Raw genomic sequence first — 15,552 nt, 5'->3', positions numbered from 1 at the left:
GACCTTTACAGACTGCGCCACTCTGACAAAAACTTTCAGCCATAAGGCATCTTCAGCACAATAAGGCACAGCTACCGTGCAATGGAACCCCCTCAGGGGGAGGACATGGTGCCTCCCCCCGCTGATACGGAAAACGCCCTGCAACAAACTGAAAATGTCAGGAAGGACCATCCAGAAGATACAACAACAGAGAATGAAAATGCGCCAACAAATAACAACACAAATGAAGAACCAAGAGTAAAGTCAACCACCTGCAAGCCTGTAGCAGTTGACAGACCCAAAATCGAGCTCCCAAGTCAGCGGATCAACTCTCAGATCCAGTTTATGAGGGATCATGCTCTGATAGGAAAGTTCATAGGCCTTTGGCCAACGGAGAAAGCTCTGCATGGCTGGATCGCAGCCAAATGGAAGCCAAAAGGGCACATAACCCTGCAGTTAGGGCCTAAGGGCTTCTTTACTGCCATTTTCAATTGTCTGGAGGACCAAAATAGGGTACTGGATGGAGGACCATATTTCTTCAACGCAGCAGGCCTATACCTAAGAGGATGGATCGAGCGCTTTAACCCGAAAGAAGAAGATCTGAGTTGGGCCCCAATGTGGTTGCACCTTTATTCTCTCCCTCTGGAATATTGGGACGAAGACTCTTTGCAAGACATTGGGAATGGTTTAGGCAAATTCATCAAAGTGGCAGAGGAGACAAAGCTTAAGCGCTACACCTCCTATGCGCGGATCTGTGTATACATGCACCTCAGCAAAGCTCTCTCAGATGTGGTAAGCCTCTACCATGATGATTATGAATGGTTACAAACAATAGATTACGAGCATGTACCATTCCGTTGTCGAAAATGCCACGCCCTGGGCCATTTATTCCGAGACTGTCCCTCCAATATGAAATCCAAGACTGCCCCTTCAATGGACAAATCCGACTCAGATGGGTTCACAAAAGTTCCCAATCACAAAAAGACCCATAAAAAGCCCTCTACCTCAGTCAAAAAACCTATCACCAACACCTCCTTGCCATCAACAAGCAACAGCTTTGAAACCCTGCTCCAGCCGGAGGTTCATATTTTAGATAATCAGGAACAACCTGAAGCCACCCCTAAGACTACTGCCCATTCTGCTCCCTCAAGCTCAAAGAAAGCCCTCACTTCTAAGCAACCCGTGGACACCAAATCACCCTCTCCCAGTAACCCACAGAAAAGGATTGCTCAAGAAATGGAGATAGATAGCACTCAGATGCAGCTCATGATTGTAGATGATACAGAGGCAGAGCAGGAAGCAGTACAGCACATGGAAGAGGAACCGGAGAGCTTTGACATCGGAGATCTAGATATATTGGGACTTGAACAAGCATGTAAGAAAAAGGAATATGACAAAATTCCTAAGCGACAGCTAGAGAACTTAGAAGTAATTCTCTCAAGAGCACAGAAGCAAAGATCATTAGGTGTCCAAACTGGCATTCAGTGGGATGGAAGAAATATCTTCAAAGACAACAAGAAACGAGGAAGGAAAACAGATCTACAGAGAACCATCCGCATAGGGGAGATGCTGGTGGAATCTGGAAGATACTCCAAGCTTACCAAATATTATAATCCCCTTCCCAATCATGAATCATGAAGCTCATCTCATGGAACATTAGAGGGCTCAACAACCCGGGAAAAGGTCAAATAATAAGGAACATGCTACAACAAGAAAAGCCTCAAATTCTCTTCTTGCAGGAGACCAAGTGTAATTCCACAACGTTGGATCGGATCCTCGCCAAAGCATGGCCAGGAAGCAAAGAAGTGGTTGTGGAAGCCATAGGAGCCTCAGGAGGGCTAGCCATCATTTGGGATGATAGAGCTATAACACTTACTAACATACATGCTAGTAAGCACTTTATCCAAGCCATGTTTCATTTAACAGGGACAAACGTCCATGGACACTTAACCAATGTCTACTTTCCCCAGGAGGCAACAAACAAAGTAGACACACTGAATACCTTAACTCAGATCAACTCAGAAAGATCCCACCCACTTTGGATCACAGGAGGGGACTTCAACATGATTACAAGATTGGAGGAAAAAAGAGGAGGACGGATCAAGCTAGACTGTGAAAGCACCCACTTCAAAAATTACATTCATAACAACAGGCTCATAGATATGGAATTCAACAATGGAGTATATACATGGAACAACAAGCGTGCAGATGCCCACCAAATTGCATCTCGGTTAGACAGATTCCTGCTTTCTGATAACGCAATACATCTGGGCGGGGATCTCATGGCCTCTATATTGCCACTCTCTGGCTCGGACCATTGGCCTATTAAGCTTCACTGGCAAAGACCGGGAGACAATGTTCGCATGCCCTTTCTCTTTGAAGCCTTTTGGATGAATCACCCAGATTTTCACAACCTGATAACAGAGACATGGAAAAATTTCACACCACCAGCAGGCACAAAAATGTACAAGCTCCAACAAAAGTTAAAAAATCTTAAGGAAAACATAAAACAGTGGAATCGCTTTACCTTCGGCAATATCTTTCAGGCGCAAGACGCTCTTGAACAAGAAATGCAAAAATTACAGCAGAGAATCATAGCTGAAGGCAGATCCGAAACCATAGCAGAACAGGAACGTCAACTACAAATGCAAATCTCAGAAAGAGAAAAACAGGCAGAGATTCTTTGGAGACAAAAGTCGAGGATCAGATGGCTTAAAGAGGGCAAACGCAACACAAAGTTCTTCCACCATACCACTATCCAACGAAGAATGCACAACAGCATTGTTGTCCTACAAAATCGACAAGGGGAACATCTAGAAAAGCATGAAGATATAGAACAGGAACTCCTCACCCACTTTCGGAAGGTGCATCAGGAAACGGAGACGGATCGGCTGCCAGCTATAGAGAAAATCATTAAGAATACTCCTAAGATCGTAACTGAGGAACACAATCAAATCCTCCTCAGGCCTATATCTTTACAGGAAGTGGAGACAGCTATGCGACAGCTCAAAATTGGGAAAGCACCTGGACCAGACGGCTTCACTTCAGACTTCTTTCACAACTTCTGGGATCTAATCAAGGAGGAAGTCTGGCAAGTAGTTGAGGAGTCCAGAGTTACTAGATGGATGCTTCCATCCTTGAATGCCACCTTCATCGCCCTCATCCCTAAGGAGGAGAACAGCCAGACTCCAAACAAATTCCGACCTATTGCACTATGCAATGTAATGTATAAAATTGTCTCCAAAGTGATCGCCACACGCCTCAAACCCTTGCTTCCCTTACTTATATCACCAGAGCAATCAGGATACGTGGAAGGAAGGCAGATCACCGATGGCATAATTCTCACTCATGAAATCATTCACTCCCTAAAGCAATCTAAAAAGGCGGGTATGCTCCTAAAAATTGACCTCTCAAAAGCTTTTGATACTTTAAGCTGGAAATATATTCAAAAAATGCTGCTAGCCTTTGGCTTTACCCCCCCTTGGGTAAGATGGATTATGAGTCTCATCACCTCTACCTTTTTCTCAATTCTATTCAATGGGATCCCTTCCACCCCCTTCCACCCGTCAAGAGGCATCCGACAAGGGGACCCTCTCTCACCCTTTCTTTTCGTTATTATGGCGGAAGGTCTTGGACGTTACATCAAAGATGCCCTTCATAACCAGCAATTACGTGGCCTTTCTTTCCAGAATACCCCTGCTTTCACCCACCAGCAGTTCGTGGATGACAATATGTTATTTAGTCATCCTTCGGTCCAGGAAGCCCGTAAACTGAAATCCATTTTATCTGACTTTTCAGATGCCTCTGGCACCTGCATTAACAAAGCAAAATCCCAAGTTTTCTTCTTTCACACACCCCCCATCACTCAATCCTCCATAGCAAGAATTCTGGGCTTCTCGATTGCAACTCTACCCTCCAAATACCTGGGAGCTCCAATGACAGCCTCTGCCTTAAAGCACTCATCCTGGAAAATACTCTTAGAAAAACTGGAAGCCTGTATTTCTTCATGGACCTTCAGAGCTCTCAATATGGCGAGTCGCCTAGTTTTAATCAAAGCAGTGCTACAATCTATGCTGCTCTACCTTTTCTCAGTCCTGGCAGCACCCAAATGGGTTCTAAAAGCAATCAGAAATCTTCAACAGGATTTTTTATGGGGGAATACAAAACAAAAAAGAAAATGGGCTCTGGTCAAGTGGGAAACAGTTTGTCACCCAAAATCCTCTGGAGGCACTGGATTACGGGATCCTCAGCATAGCAACGAGGTCATGGGAGCGCGCATCTGGTGGAGATGGCTCTCAAACCCACATACTCCTTGGGCAATCCTATGGACAGCTAAGTATGCTAATAATAGGCCAGTTGATGATTTAATTCGGCTCAAAGAAGTTGGCACAGGCTCTTTAATTTGGAATGCTGCCAAACAACATAGAGATCTAATCCAACAACACAGTTTTTGGGAAATCAGGAATGGAGATAATGCAAGGTTTTGGGAGGACTCCTGGTAGCAAAGACCAAAATTGAAGGACCTGCTCACGCCCCACCAGCTTTAGGATTGGGTAGAGCAACTGATGATCAAAGTAAATCAACTTTGGGAGGAAGTTCACAACCAAGGTTATAGACAATGGTTATGCTCGAACCTCATTCTTGGGCAAGCCATGCAATACATAAAAGATAGCCTAGATACAGAACTCTCAAACAGGAAAATTCGCCAATCATATAAGAAAGACATCATCAGATGGGGTTATGAAACAAGAGGTACCTTCACATCACAAGAAGCATATCATATAATACTAAGGAACCATACCGTCAAGGATATCCTCTGGCACAAAGTCTGGGAACCACCAATTTGGCCAAAAATCTCCACCTTTCTCTGGTTGTTGTGCCAAAATAGAATCCTTACTTGGGATAATCTAAGGAAACAGAGTTTTCACAGACCTTCCATCAGTCCAAATTGTAAACAGGCAGAAGAAACTAAGGAACATCTCCTAAACTCATGTCTGTTAGCAACCCGACTTTGGGAAAAATTTAGCTTCAGATGTCAAAGAGATGGACGAAATAAGGAGAATTCAACCAGCACTATTCGTTCTTGGGTACCTCACCCTTATAAAAGCAAAATTTTAAACACCTTATGGAAGCTAATACCAGGTTTCCTCACGTGGAAAATCTGGAAAGAGAGAAATCGCTGCATCTTCAAAGACCATTCCTCTCCCACAGAAGTTCTATGGAACAACATATGTCAAAACATACGAGAAACCTTGATGCTCCAAACTTGGTTTGATGATGACTTCCCCTCCACTCCATAGGAACAAAATATATGGATGAACTGGAACCTTCAGTGGAACCATGAGCAGGTACACCAAAGGAAAATCCCACCATCTGGAGATACACCTGACAAATGGACTCCACCCCCACCACCCATGGTATTGCTCAACTTTGATGGAGCATCAAAAGGAAATCCAGGTAAAGCAGGATTTGGAGGAATATTCAGAAATCACAAGGGCAATGTTCTTCAAACATTCATGGGGTCAATCGGTTGGGATACAAACAACTCAGCTGAATTAGAAGGAATTTGGCAAGGACTTCTCCTGGCTCAGAACAATAGATTCTTCCCACTCATAATTGAAGGGGACTCTCAGATCTTAATCAACATGATCAACCAGATCTTACAGGGAACTCCAGCACATAAGGTGGGTAGCAGTTGGAGATTGGCGGAAAGGTTGGAACAGATTGAACAGTGGCTACTCACACATCGCGCAGTTACCATCAGGCACACTTGTCAAAATGGTAACAAAGCAGCAGACCTCCTAGCAAACATTGGCGTTGAAAGTGGCAAGACTCTCCATGTGGGAACTCTTAGCACTATAGCCAACACTCATCAATTGCAGGAGTTCAATGATCTAGTGCAAAAGGAAAGTGCAAATGCAGAGGAAACGCACCCGGATGCGGGTGTCAACAACGACATTTAAATGATAAGACGGACCGCCGGTAGGTTGAGCAGCCATCTGGCTCACTGCTTCATCCTGAGAGCCCATCGCAAATGGATTAAAAACACCTTGCAGGCGACATTTATTGACTCCGAAAGCCGTGACGAGCTCACCCCCTTCAATACCATGGCCCCTGCAAACCGTTCTGTTACTCCTCCCCTTCTCCATGGCGTTTGTTCTCCTCAAGCGGCTGAACCGTGTATCAGAACTGCTACAGGCAGTCGCTGCTTGATTCTCCCTTGCCAGGATTTTGGTAATGGTTTCCATTTTACGCACTCCCATCATTGTCTCCTTGATTGTGGTTCGCCCACCCCTACTCACGCTCATCGTCGCCTTTCTTCCAACTCCTCCGCTGTCAATTTAGCTCACACCTATGCCATGGCTCGCCTCAGGCACCGCATGCGCAGTAGGCATGGAGGTTCGCGTGGAAGTTTTCACCGCTTGCAAGTTTCTACCAGCTCCACCTCTGATTCCTCGGACTCTACTACTGAATTTCCCAACCCGCTCATTAACCCCACTCACAGATACCCAAATACCAGAAGCGGTAGAGGTTGGAGGGACAATGTTGTCCACACTGAGGATATCCCACTCCCTCCTCCTTCTGCCCCTCACAGCACTCAATTTCGCTTCCGTAGTTCCTTAAACAGGCCTACAATCATAGCCACCATCACAATTTCCTTCGAGGAAGAGTCTGCGACGCAAGCTCCTCTGTCCAGTAGTGGGAACAAGCAGAACAGGGCAGAGCCTAGTTGTCATGGGATTAGCAACAGGTAGCAAGGTGAAAGCAGCAAGGCTCTGCATGGCAAAGCCAAAGCTGAGGACACTGGTAAGCGACAGATGGATGCAGAAGGCAATGTGGATGCTACACCTACTCAAGGTCGAGGCGCGTCTGAAGAGGAAGATGATTGGTATCAGTTTGCCTGCCGGATTGAGGAAGAGCCAGCTCCGGAGGAACCACCAGCCTAACACGTGGCCTCAGGCAAAGTTCTCCGGCTCCCAGGTGGATTCGTCTCACTGTTTTGTGGTTTTTTGGTTTCGTGCAAAGGTGTCCGGCTTCCAGGTGGATATGTTTCTCTGTGTCGTGGTTTTGTGGTCTAGTTGTGCTCTGTTTCTACGCCAAGTGTCTTGAATTCTCTGGTTAACTCTCCGCCAGGTGGAATGTCACTCTGTTTCTTGGTTATGTCCCTATCTTTCTGGTTCAAGCTTTGCATTCCTCTTTGTTCATTTTGGAAAACCAAGGTCTACTTTGAAACAATTGTTTTGATTCAATGGTTGGTTTACCCATAAAAGGGGCAGTCTTTAAAGATTCTTGGACTGGTTTCCCCTCTGTTGGGGCAATCCATTACAAACAACTTCATTTTGTGATGATGACTGATGCTTAACATCTCTGAAATCAGGTCTCTTTATAACTTTTTTTGTATAATATCAATAGATCAATATTACTTAGAAAAAAAATATGTATGTGGTTAGTGAAAGAAGTTTTTTAGCTTATAACTTTGTAAAAAAATTTACTATCTATCTAGTAGTTATTGATAATTAAATTAAAATTCTAAAAGTTTTATTTCAAAATAAACATCTTATTTACTATGAATTTTGATATTGGATAATCTAATATTGGTTTTCTATAATTATGATAACTATATAAAACAATCAAATTGTTCACGGACTTATAATAGAGAGTGACAAGGTGTTTTGTTATGACACTCTATAGTGTAGAAGTCACCCAGTTAAAATTTTATGAGAAAAAATCTAGCCATACGAAAGGCTTTGGTGATCACAAAGTAATTTTAATGATAAATAGTGAAATCATCTCAAGTCTCTCATAAACTAGAAAACAAAAACTATGTATAATACTTGAATTTAACAACAACAAAAACGAAAACAAAACTTTACATTTAAATTAGATTTATGAGATAAAAATAAAACCGATTGATTTAATTATTAAAATTTACTCTAAATCAATTTAATATGTTATTGATATCTATTATTTAATAGATAATTGAATTAACTAATTTTTATAGTTAAAAATGATTTCCTATATATTTTATTTATCAATAAATAAATAATATTGTAATAAATTATTTTAAATAAAATTAATTGTTTTTTATAACTGTTTCAGAGTTAATAATTATATTGGACAAATATTTTTGGAACGTAAAACATCCCAAGGAAAAACACAAAAAAATTACTTTAAAACATGTGTTTAATAAAATAAAATTAATAATGTTTATAAATTATAGAATTTAGTTAAATTAATTATCAATTTTAAAAATATAAGAACTATCGATAAAATTCCAAACAACTATCATGATTCCATTATTCATTAATCAAAGTGTATCACAATAAACCTTGAGATATAATTGCACAAGAGAATTCTAGCCAAAAAAATACGATAAAATTCGAAACAATTATCATGATTCCATTATTCATTCAAAGTAAGTGTATCGCAATAAACCTTGAGATATAATTGCACAAGAGAATTCTAGCCAAAAAAATATTTTAACAAATTTATTTCACGCAACAAACCTTGACATAAAATTGGACGAAAAAATTATGGGTAAAAATTCTCCCTTACCCATACTTCTAATCTTATATTATTCAATAACATATATAATTCGAAGAAAATATAATAAGTCGATACTTCTAATCTTATATTATTCAATAACATATATAATTCGAAGAAAATATAATAAGTGGATTGAGATATAATAATACAATTGAGTATTAAATGAAAAAAAAAAAAAAAAAAAATTATAATCAATTTTTTGACCTTGTCACTTAGGTCACCATTACTTGCAAATGAATATTGATTTTTTTTTTTTTTTGTCAAAAGGTGGAAAAACCTATCAAACTCAGTGTTGCCAAACCAACATTGAGGACAGCCATCTCTGGCTGCTATCCGCGAATGTCAGTTGACACATCAGTGTTATCAAGGAAAACCACGCCACCTGAAATAACCCGCTGGTGGTCCGTAAGGGAGCAGGCTATCACTCCTGCCAGATGCCTCTGGGTCTTGGGCCGTTAACCTGTTTCCTTACGTCCGAGGAAGACGAGCTCTTAGCCAAGCAGAAGCAGTTTTAGGGCGTACTCCAGGCCCAAAATGAATATTGATTTATTATTGACTTGTTATTTATTTAAGGAATTAGTATTTATCTGTAGATACTAAATTCTCCAAAATAATGGGAGAGAAGATTGTTCATTGATGTGGCACTGTTAATGAGAACATGTATTACAGTGTCTGCAATGGCTATTTGGAAATGGCTATCATTATGAATATGTAAAAAGTTCTCATAACTTTAATTTAATTATCAATCATTATTAAGTGGATAATAGAAATTTAATCTTTTTAGAATATTTTAAAATATTCATGTACTAGTCACATTCCAAAGGTTAAAATTTATCTTAAAAGTAATTATACTTTTTCTATATTTTAAATTAAATGGTGTTTATTTTAGAATGAAGCTTCCACAATTTTAATTTAGTTAGCAATATTTATTAGGTGGATGGTAAATATTTAATCTCTACAAAATATTTTAGAATATTCATAATGATATACACAAATTAAAGGTTGAGATCTATTTCCAAAGTAGTTATGTCATTTTTTATCTTTTAATTTAAAAAAATTCATATGAACTAGTGGCACATAAAGTGATTTATGGTTTTGTGGGCATGTGGTATTGGACCATGGTATTGTAACAAAGCCTACAAATTAAGCATCTTCATGGTAAAATACGAGTAAATTTCTATGATTATGAATAGTGTTCCATATTTTTTAAATGTATATATGTTTAATGTTTAACTTATATATTAATTCTTTTTATTATTTATTACTGATAATAAAATTTAAAATAAACTTATAAATTAGTTATTTTTTATGGTTTTTTAAATTTTAGCAACTTGAGATGCCTATCAACATTTGTCATCCGTTTAATTTATATTGTTGTGTTAGTTTAAAAAAAAATGTTATATCAAGAGTGCCATATGAAATGGTTTTTTGAACATGAGATATTGATAAGGCATGGTAGTGTAACAAAACCTATTTATAAGTTAAGAATCACCATGGTTAAGAATCTTGTCACAAGCTTTTTAGTTGTAGTCTAACTAAGTGAAATTGTTATTTTGGGCTAAATCGACAATACAATTTCTAGCAAAATTGTGATTTCTTGTCATTTAAAACACACTTTTAAATGTATAAATAGATTTAACACAAATTTGAGTTACAAATATGAATTCCCTACAATCAAATTTGTGATTTCAAGAAATATTTGTCGGATTATGAACATTTTTTACTAGAAAATATGCCCAAAAAAGCTTCAAAACGTCTAACAGGCAAGTGCGTGTTCTCGGATGTCTATCAATGGTGAATGCAAGTCTACATTCCTGGAGCTGAAGAGGAAGAAGATATATATGTTCACGATATTCAAGATCAGCGAGAAACAAACTAAGATCATGATAGATAAACTCAGAGGCCCTACTAAGAACTATGATAGCTTTAGGGTTTTTTCCCAAGATAGAGTGTAGATATGTTGTCTATGACTTCGACTTTGTCACTGAAGATGACTTTCATAAGAGCAACATATTCTTCATTTCCTTATCCCTGATTAATAGGCTTAGCTCAGTTGTAGATTGATGGAGGATACTTTGGTAGACTATTATTTTGATCCACTAGAATTCTATCAGATATGGAACAAGCCAGTTGGCGATTCACAAGCTGAGAATAGGGTCATTCTGGTGAACAAGGACTCGAATAACCTATGGGGTCAAGTGTCTATTTGTGCTTCAGGTTTTCCACTACCAAGTGCGGGTTTTTCTGGTCTAGAGGAAACTCTAGGAACTCACTTATACTGAAAAAAACCCTAAATGATACAAGTGTAAGTGGAGTCGGCATGGAATTTTGGGATCCAACTCCTTTTTTCACAAAGGCCCCCTACAGGTGGTGGAATCACCTTGTTTGTTTTCCCCTTTGACGGAGGGTCTATACCAAAAATTTCTGGTGACATTTGTGTCAGTCTCTAATATTCTACAAAAACATTGGGTAAAAACCATAACTTCAAGGGGAGAGGAGAATTTGACTTTTCCAGGATACCCTTTGTTTAAGGCATTGCCTAAAAATTATTTTGTATTTACAGATACAACCCTCTTTGGAAATGAGCTTGATGTGGCCACACTAATATAGGGGTTCAATGGTAGAGGTGCTTCTCAGGCAAGATCCATAGAACTAGAGTAAGCATAACACCCCCCCACCCTCCAAGGACAGATACCCATAAGTGCCATAAAGAAGAAAAAGATTCATTGTGCAAAGTTGCAGAAAGGGGAGGAAAATATGGTTTTTGGAGTGGACATTCAGTTTCATGAGGTTGAATAAAAGGAAAAGGTTGTTATTGTGGGAAGAGCAAGGGGAAGGTGTTTCAAGGTTCAAACCCCGAGAGAGTGGGCTACTCAAAAATGGGGAAAAATATGGAGTCCTTGTCATCTGTCTCAACCTCAGCTAAAGGTTGGTTCATCTTCCTTTCCAACTCAAGTCAGAGTGTCTCCTGGGTTCTTGAAAGAAATTGGTCCATTGATTCTACCACAATTCTTTTGAAGAAATGGACACCTCTCTTTGATGTTAGTCGAGAGGGGTTGGAAGCCACACCAATTTGGGTTTGACTACTAGGCTTTCCTATTCAATTCTTGTCTTAAGAAACCTTTATGGATATTTGAAACTGCTTGGGGATTTTCCCAGATGGAGACATATCTTTTCAAAGCACTAGCATCATGAGTGCAATGCACATTCTAGTGAGTATTAATTCAAGAGAAGGACTCGTGGCTAAGATGAGGTTTTGTCAAGATGTATTTTCTCATCTATAGATATTAGACTATGAAGGCATCCCTTAAGGTGCAGAAGACGTCGTGTAGCAGGTCACATTGTAAAAGATTGCAAACTCCCTTTTCATGGTCACAAGGTTTATGGAATGCCCCCGAAATGAAGAAGAAAATTTCTCTCAGGGCAGAGGATATGATGGAATGTTTGGCACCCAATAACGAGGTAAGGGGATAACTTCCCCACCTCCTTCAAGAACAGGGGTTTAGGCTGAGGCCTCTAAGTGACCTGACATAGAAGTGGCAATGGAACATTATCAAGCTGATATCACCAAGGACCTTTAGATGCAACCACTAGAATCCACTGCTTTTACTACTTATTCCCCCCTGCTCTCCACTTTCTTTAGTCAATAATGTTTCTTTGGGTGAAGACCTAATTAGTTATACTAGTTGTGATATCTTTAAGCCTCTCATCCCCCTAAAGCCAAATCCTACCTTTGTCTCATGCATGTGCCCCTTCATCACTGTGCACACTTCCTCCTCCATTCTCTCCTCAAAACAATTCTCTCAAAACAAATCATTAGACACCAACTCTTGTTACAACCTGCATCCTCGATCTTTGATTCCCACCAGTTCTATGTTGTCTCGGGGTCTTGGGTCTAACCCTATCTTTCCAAAAGTTAAAGGTTGAGGCAAAAAATATTTTTTTTCCAGAGCCCAGGTTAAAGCTTGCCTACATGTGGAAGATGGGAAACAAATCTCCATTGATGGGGCTCTTAGAGTAGCAAAGGCCCTAGGAGCAGTTTCCCCACGATTATTCAATCCTTCAACTGTCGGGGCTTGGTAATCCCATAAAAAAATTGGCCATGGGGAGACTACTTGACATAAATAAACCCAGTATTCTCCTTTTACAATAGACTCTAGGGAATGGCCCCTCTGTATCCAAAGTTATAGAATCTATGTTTAAAGGTTGGTGTTTTACTTGCTCATATGTTTATGGAAGATTGGGAAGCTTAGCTATTGGGTGGAATCCTCAAAGCATAAATCATCTTGACACTTTGAGTGTAGATGTTGTTTTAGGTATGGAATTCTACTTAGCCGAGCTTGGGTTGGAGTTGAAACTTGAGGGTAATCAAATTTTATGGACCATTTTCAAATAGAGTTCCTTTTTTAGACTCTTTATTTCAAAAACAACTCCTTTAAGTCGAAGACCTTATCTTGGGAGGCGATTTTAATTTTTCTTTGGGCACGCTGAAGTTTGGGGACCCCATGCAAGACCTAACATCCCGATAGATTATTTCTCACATATGATGGTGGAACACAAACTAATAGATGTGGACATGGTTAATATGACCATACTTAGATTAGTAAAAGAGTAGAGCATGTTAGGGTGGCTAAAACTAGAACTCTTCTTATTATCTGAGAAACTTGTGGAAGGGATACCCATGTTGTGACAATGGTTTGGAAGTGGGGGAGATTTTGACCATTATCCTATCTTTCTGAAATTCAAAGGTTTGGGGAAAAATTCGGCTAGCCATTTTAAGTTAAATGCAAAATGGATAAAAGAGGAGGACTTTATGGAATTAGTTCACACAAATTGGGTCCCTTATACTCTTGACTTTGGAGATTCAGCTATCTCTCATTCTTCCAGGAACCTTTCAAAACTAAAAAAAACTACTATTTAGTGGGAAGAAAACAAAAGGATAAGAGAAGATCAAGAACTAAAAGAAGTGGAATCAAAGTTGAATCTTTTGGGGGGCTTCGAGGATGGGGGTTACTCTTTTGAAGACACAAAAGCTAGATTATTTCATCTTGAGGCTAAGAAAATGAAATTTCTTGAGGATAAAGAAGCTTGCTAGAGATTTAAAAGTAGAGAAATCTAGCTTGAATGTAGGGATGAGAAAAACAAGTTATTTAAGATTTTTTCGAAGGGACAGAAAATAGAAAATACCATATGGAGTTTGGAGGATCAGAACATTGTTCAAGCCTCCACTTTCGAGGATTTGGACCTTATGGGAAAACACCACTTCAACTCCCTATTCACAGCAGGGAAGGTGCAATAATAGCTTAGGTGATCATACTGGTTCAATTCTTCCCACGTTTTGTTAATGAGGAGGAAAATTTACATCTGATGGAAGAAGTTTATTTTGGGCCAGGGCAATGAACCTATTCGAAGTGGCTCATTTTGTACTGAAAAAACCTATGTATGAATAAGGATTGATTCAACTTCCCCTTCTAGCTACTCTAAGATGAGGAGTCGGTCCTAGTGGGGAAATTATGGATACTTTTCCATATTTTGTATCTAGGGTACTTCATTTAATTTATTCTACGGTTTTAGGTTTTGGTGATATTTATCATGCACTCATATAACCCAAAAATTTAGAAGAATATTTTCCATTCTTTGGCTGTGTATGGAAATATAGAATCAAAATTACCACAATTTTGGGTATTCATCTACCCTTGCTAGGTGTTGGTGCTTTTCTTTTAGTTCTCAAAGATTTGTATTTTGGAGGTGTACATGTGGTGTCGTGTACATGTCATGCATGTGGTGTTGTGCACGTCTCGCATTGTGTACACATTGTACAGGTGGTACGATGTACATGTGGCATTGTGTACACATTATGCAAGTGGTGTCGTGTACATGTGATGTTGTGCACACATTGTGCAGGTGGTGCTTTGTACAGGTGGTACTGTGTACGTGTTGTACATATGGTACTGGTGTACATGTGGTATTGTGTGCATGTCGTACATGTTGTGTTGCGGGCATGTTGTACTATGTATGTGCATTGTATAGTTGTGGTATCATGACGTGTATCCATTGTGTGGTACTCTATGTATGTACATGTATTGTGTGGTGTTGTACATCGAGTATAGGTGTATGGTGTTGTGTCATACACTAGGTGTAGGTGTATGTATGTGTTGTGTTGTACACTAGGTGTAGGTGTATGAATGGTATGTCAGGTGTAGGTGCATGTATTGCATTCTGTTGTAAGCCATGTGTGGTTTTATGTGTGTGAGGCACACTATGTGTATGTGTACATGGTTGAGGAGAAGGCACTGGGTGTTGTCGAGTGTTGCAACCGGTCTAGAGTGCGTACGAAATAAGGACAAAGGTAGAAGCTAAGGATTTATTAAAGGATAAGTATCAATATTTTACTTTAGTTTTATTATGCATGTGAGTTATGATTATGGTCCATGATGATTACATGTGATCTATGATTCTGGTTCATGATGGTTACATGTGATTTACGATTTTGATCTCTGATGGTTGTGTTTTGAGCTAACCTAATGTGATATGTTTATACATGATGATTTGATCAAAGATGCTAGTTTGACTTGTTGTGACAGGAGGTAAACAGGATTGCAAGTGTACCTTATTGACAAGCTACCAATGAGGTATGATGTGAAGTTATTTCAATTTAGTTTGAATCTAATGAAAACTATGTTCTTGGAACAGGAATGCATGAACATGCCTGATTGGGCAATTGAAATTAACCTCAAGAATTAGCAGCAATGACAAAATGAATTGGAACATGTAGCAGTATGTTGGTAAAGCACTTCAAGAGCACGACCATTATGGGACACTAGTACCCAATAGTGTCGATTGATTTCCATGAGCATGCTATGACTGGTATGATGGTTTGAGGTAGGTATATGCTTTGGTTGCTTGATTTTTGATGTGAGGAAGCCTTGCCAAGGGATGGCTTGCCCGAGATAGGGGATGCCAGGGAACTTGGAAGGTGAGTGACTACATGGAAGGGGGTGACCAGATTGCCCGAGGGACTGTGTA

The 15,552-nt window shown here is 39.6% G+C and overlaps 1 protein-coding gene across 1 annotated transcript; it reads left to right on the top strand.

The window, feature by feature from the left end:
* Positions 1–2,141: 2,141 nt before the first annotated feature.
* LOC149171387 (uncharacterized) lies at positions 2,142–4,234 on the top strand. The gene is made up of 2 exons (XM_089425949.1): positions 2,142–3,092; positions 3,998–4,234. The coding sequence occupies exons 1-2, from the start codon at positions 2,142–2,144 to the stop codon at positions 4,232–4,234; spliced, it is 1,188 nt and encodes a 395-aa protein (XP_089282075.1).
* Positions 4,235–15,552: the final 11,318 nt, after the last annotated feature.

The sequence above is a fragment of the Pinus tabuliformis genome, chromosome 4_2 (assembly GCF_031772625.1).
Source record: "Pinus tabuliformis cultivar Carrire ecotype Pingquan chromosome 4_2, CPIR1, whole genome shotgun sequence".
Taxonomy (NCBI): domain Eukaryota; kingdom Viridiplantae; phylum Streptophyta; class Pinopsida; order Pinales; family Pinaceae; genus Pinus; species Pinus tabuliformis.
The sequence above is the reverse complement of the archived record's forward strand: the minus strand, read 5'-3'. Positions and strand labels throughout refer to the sequence as shown.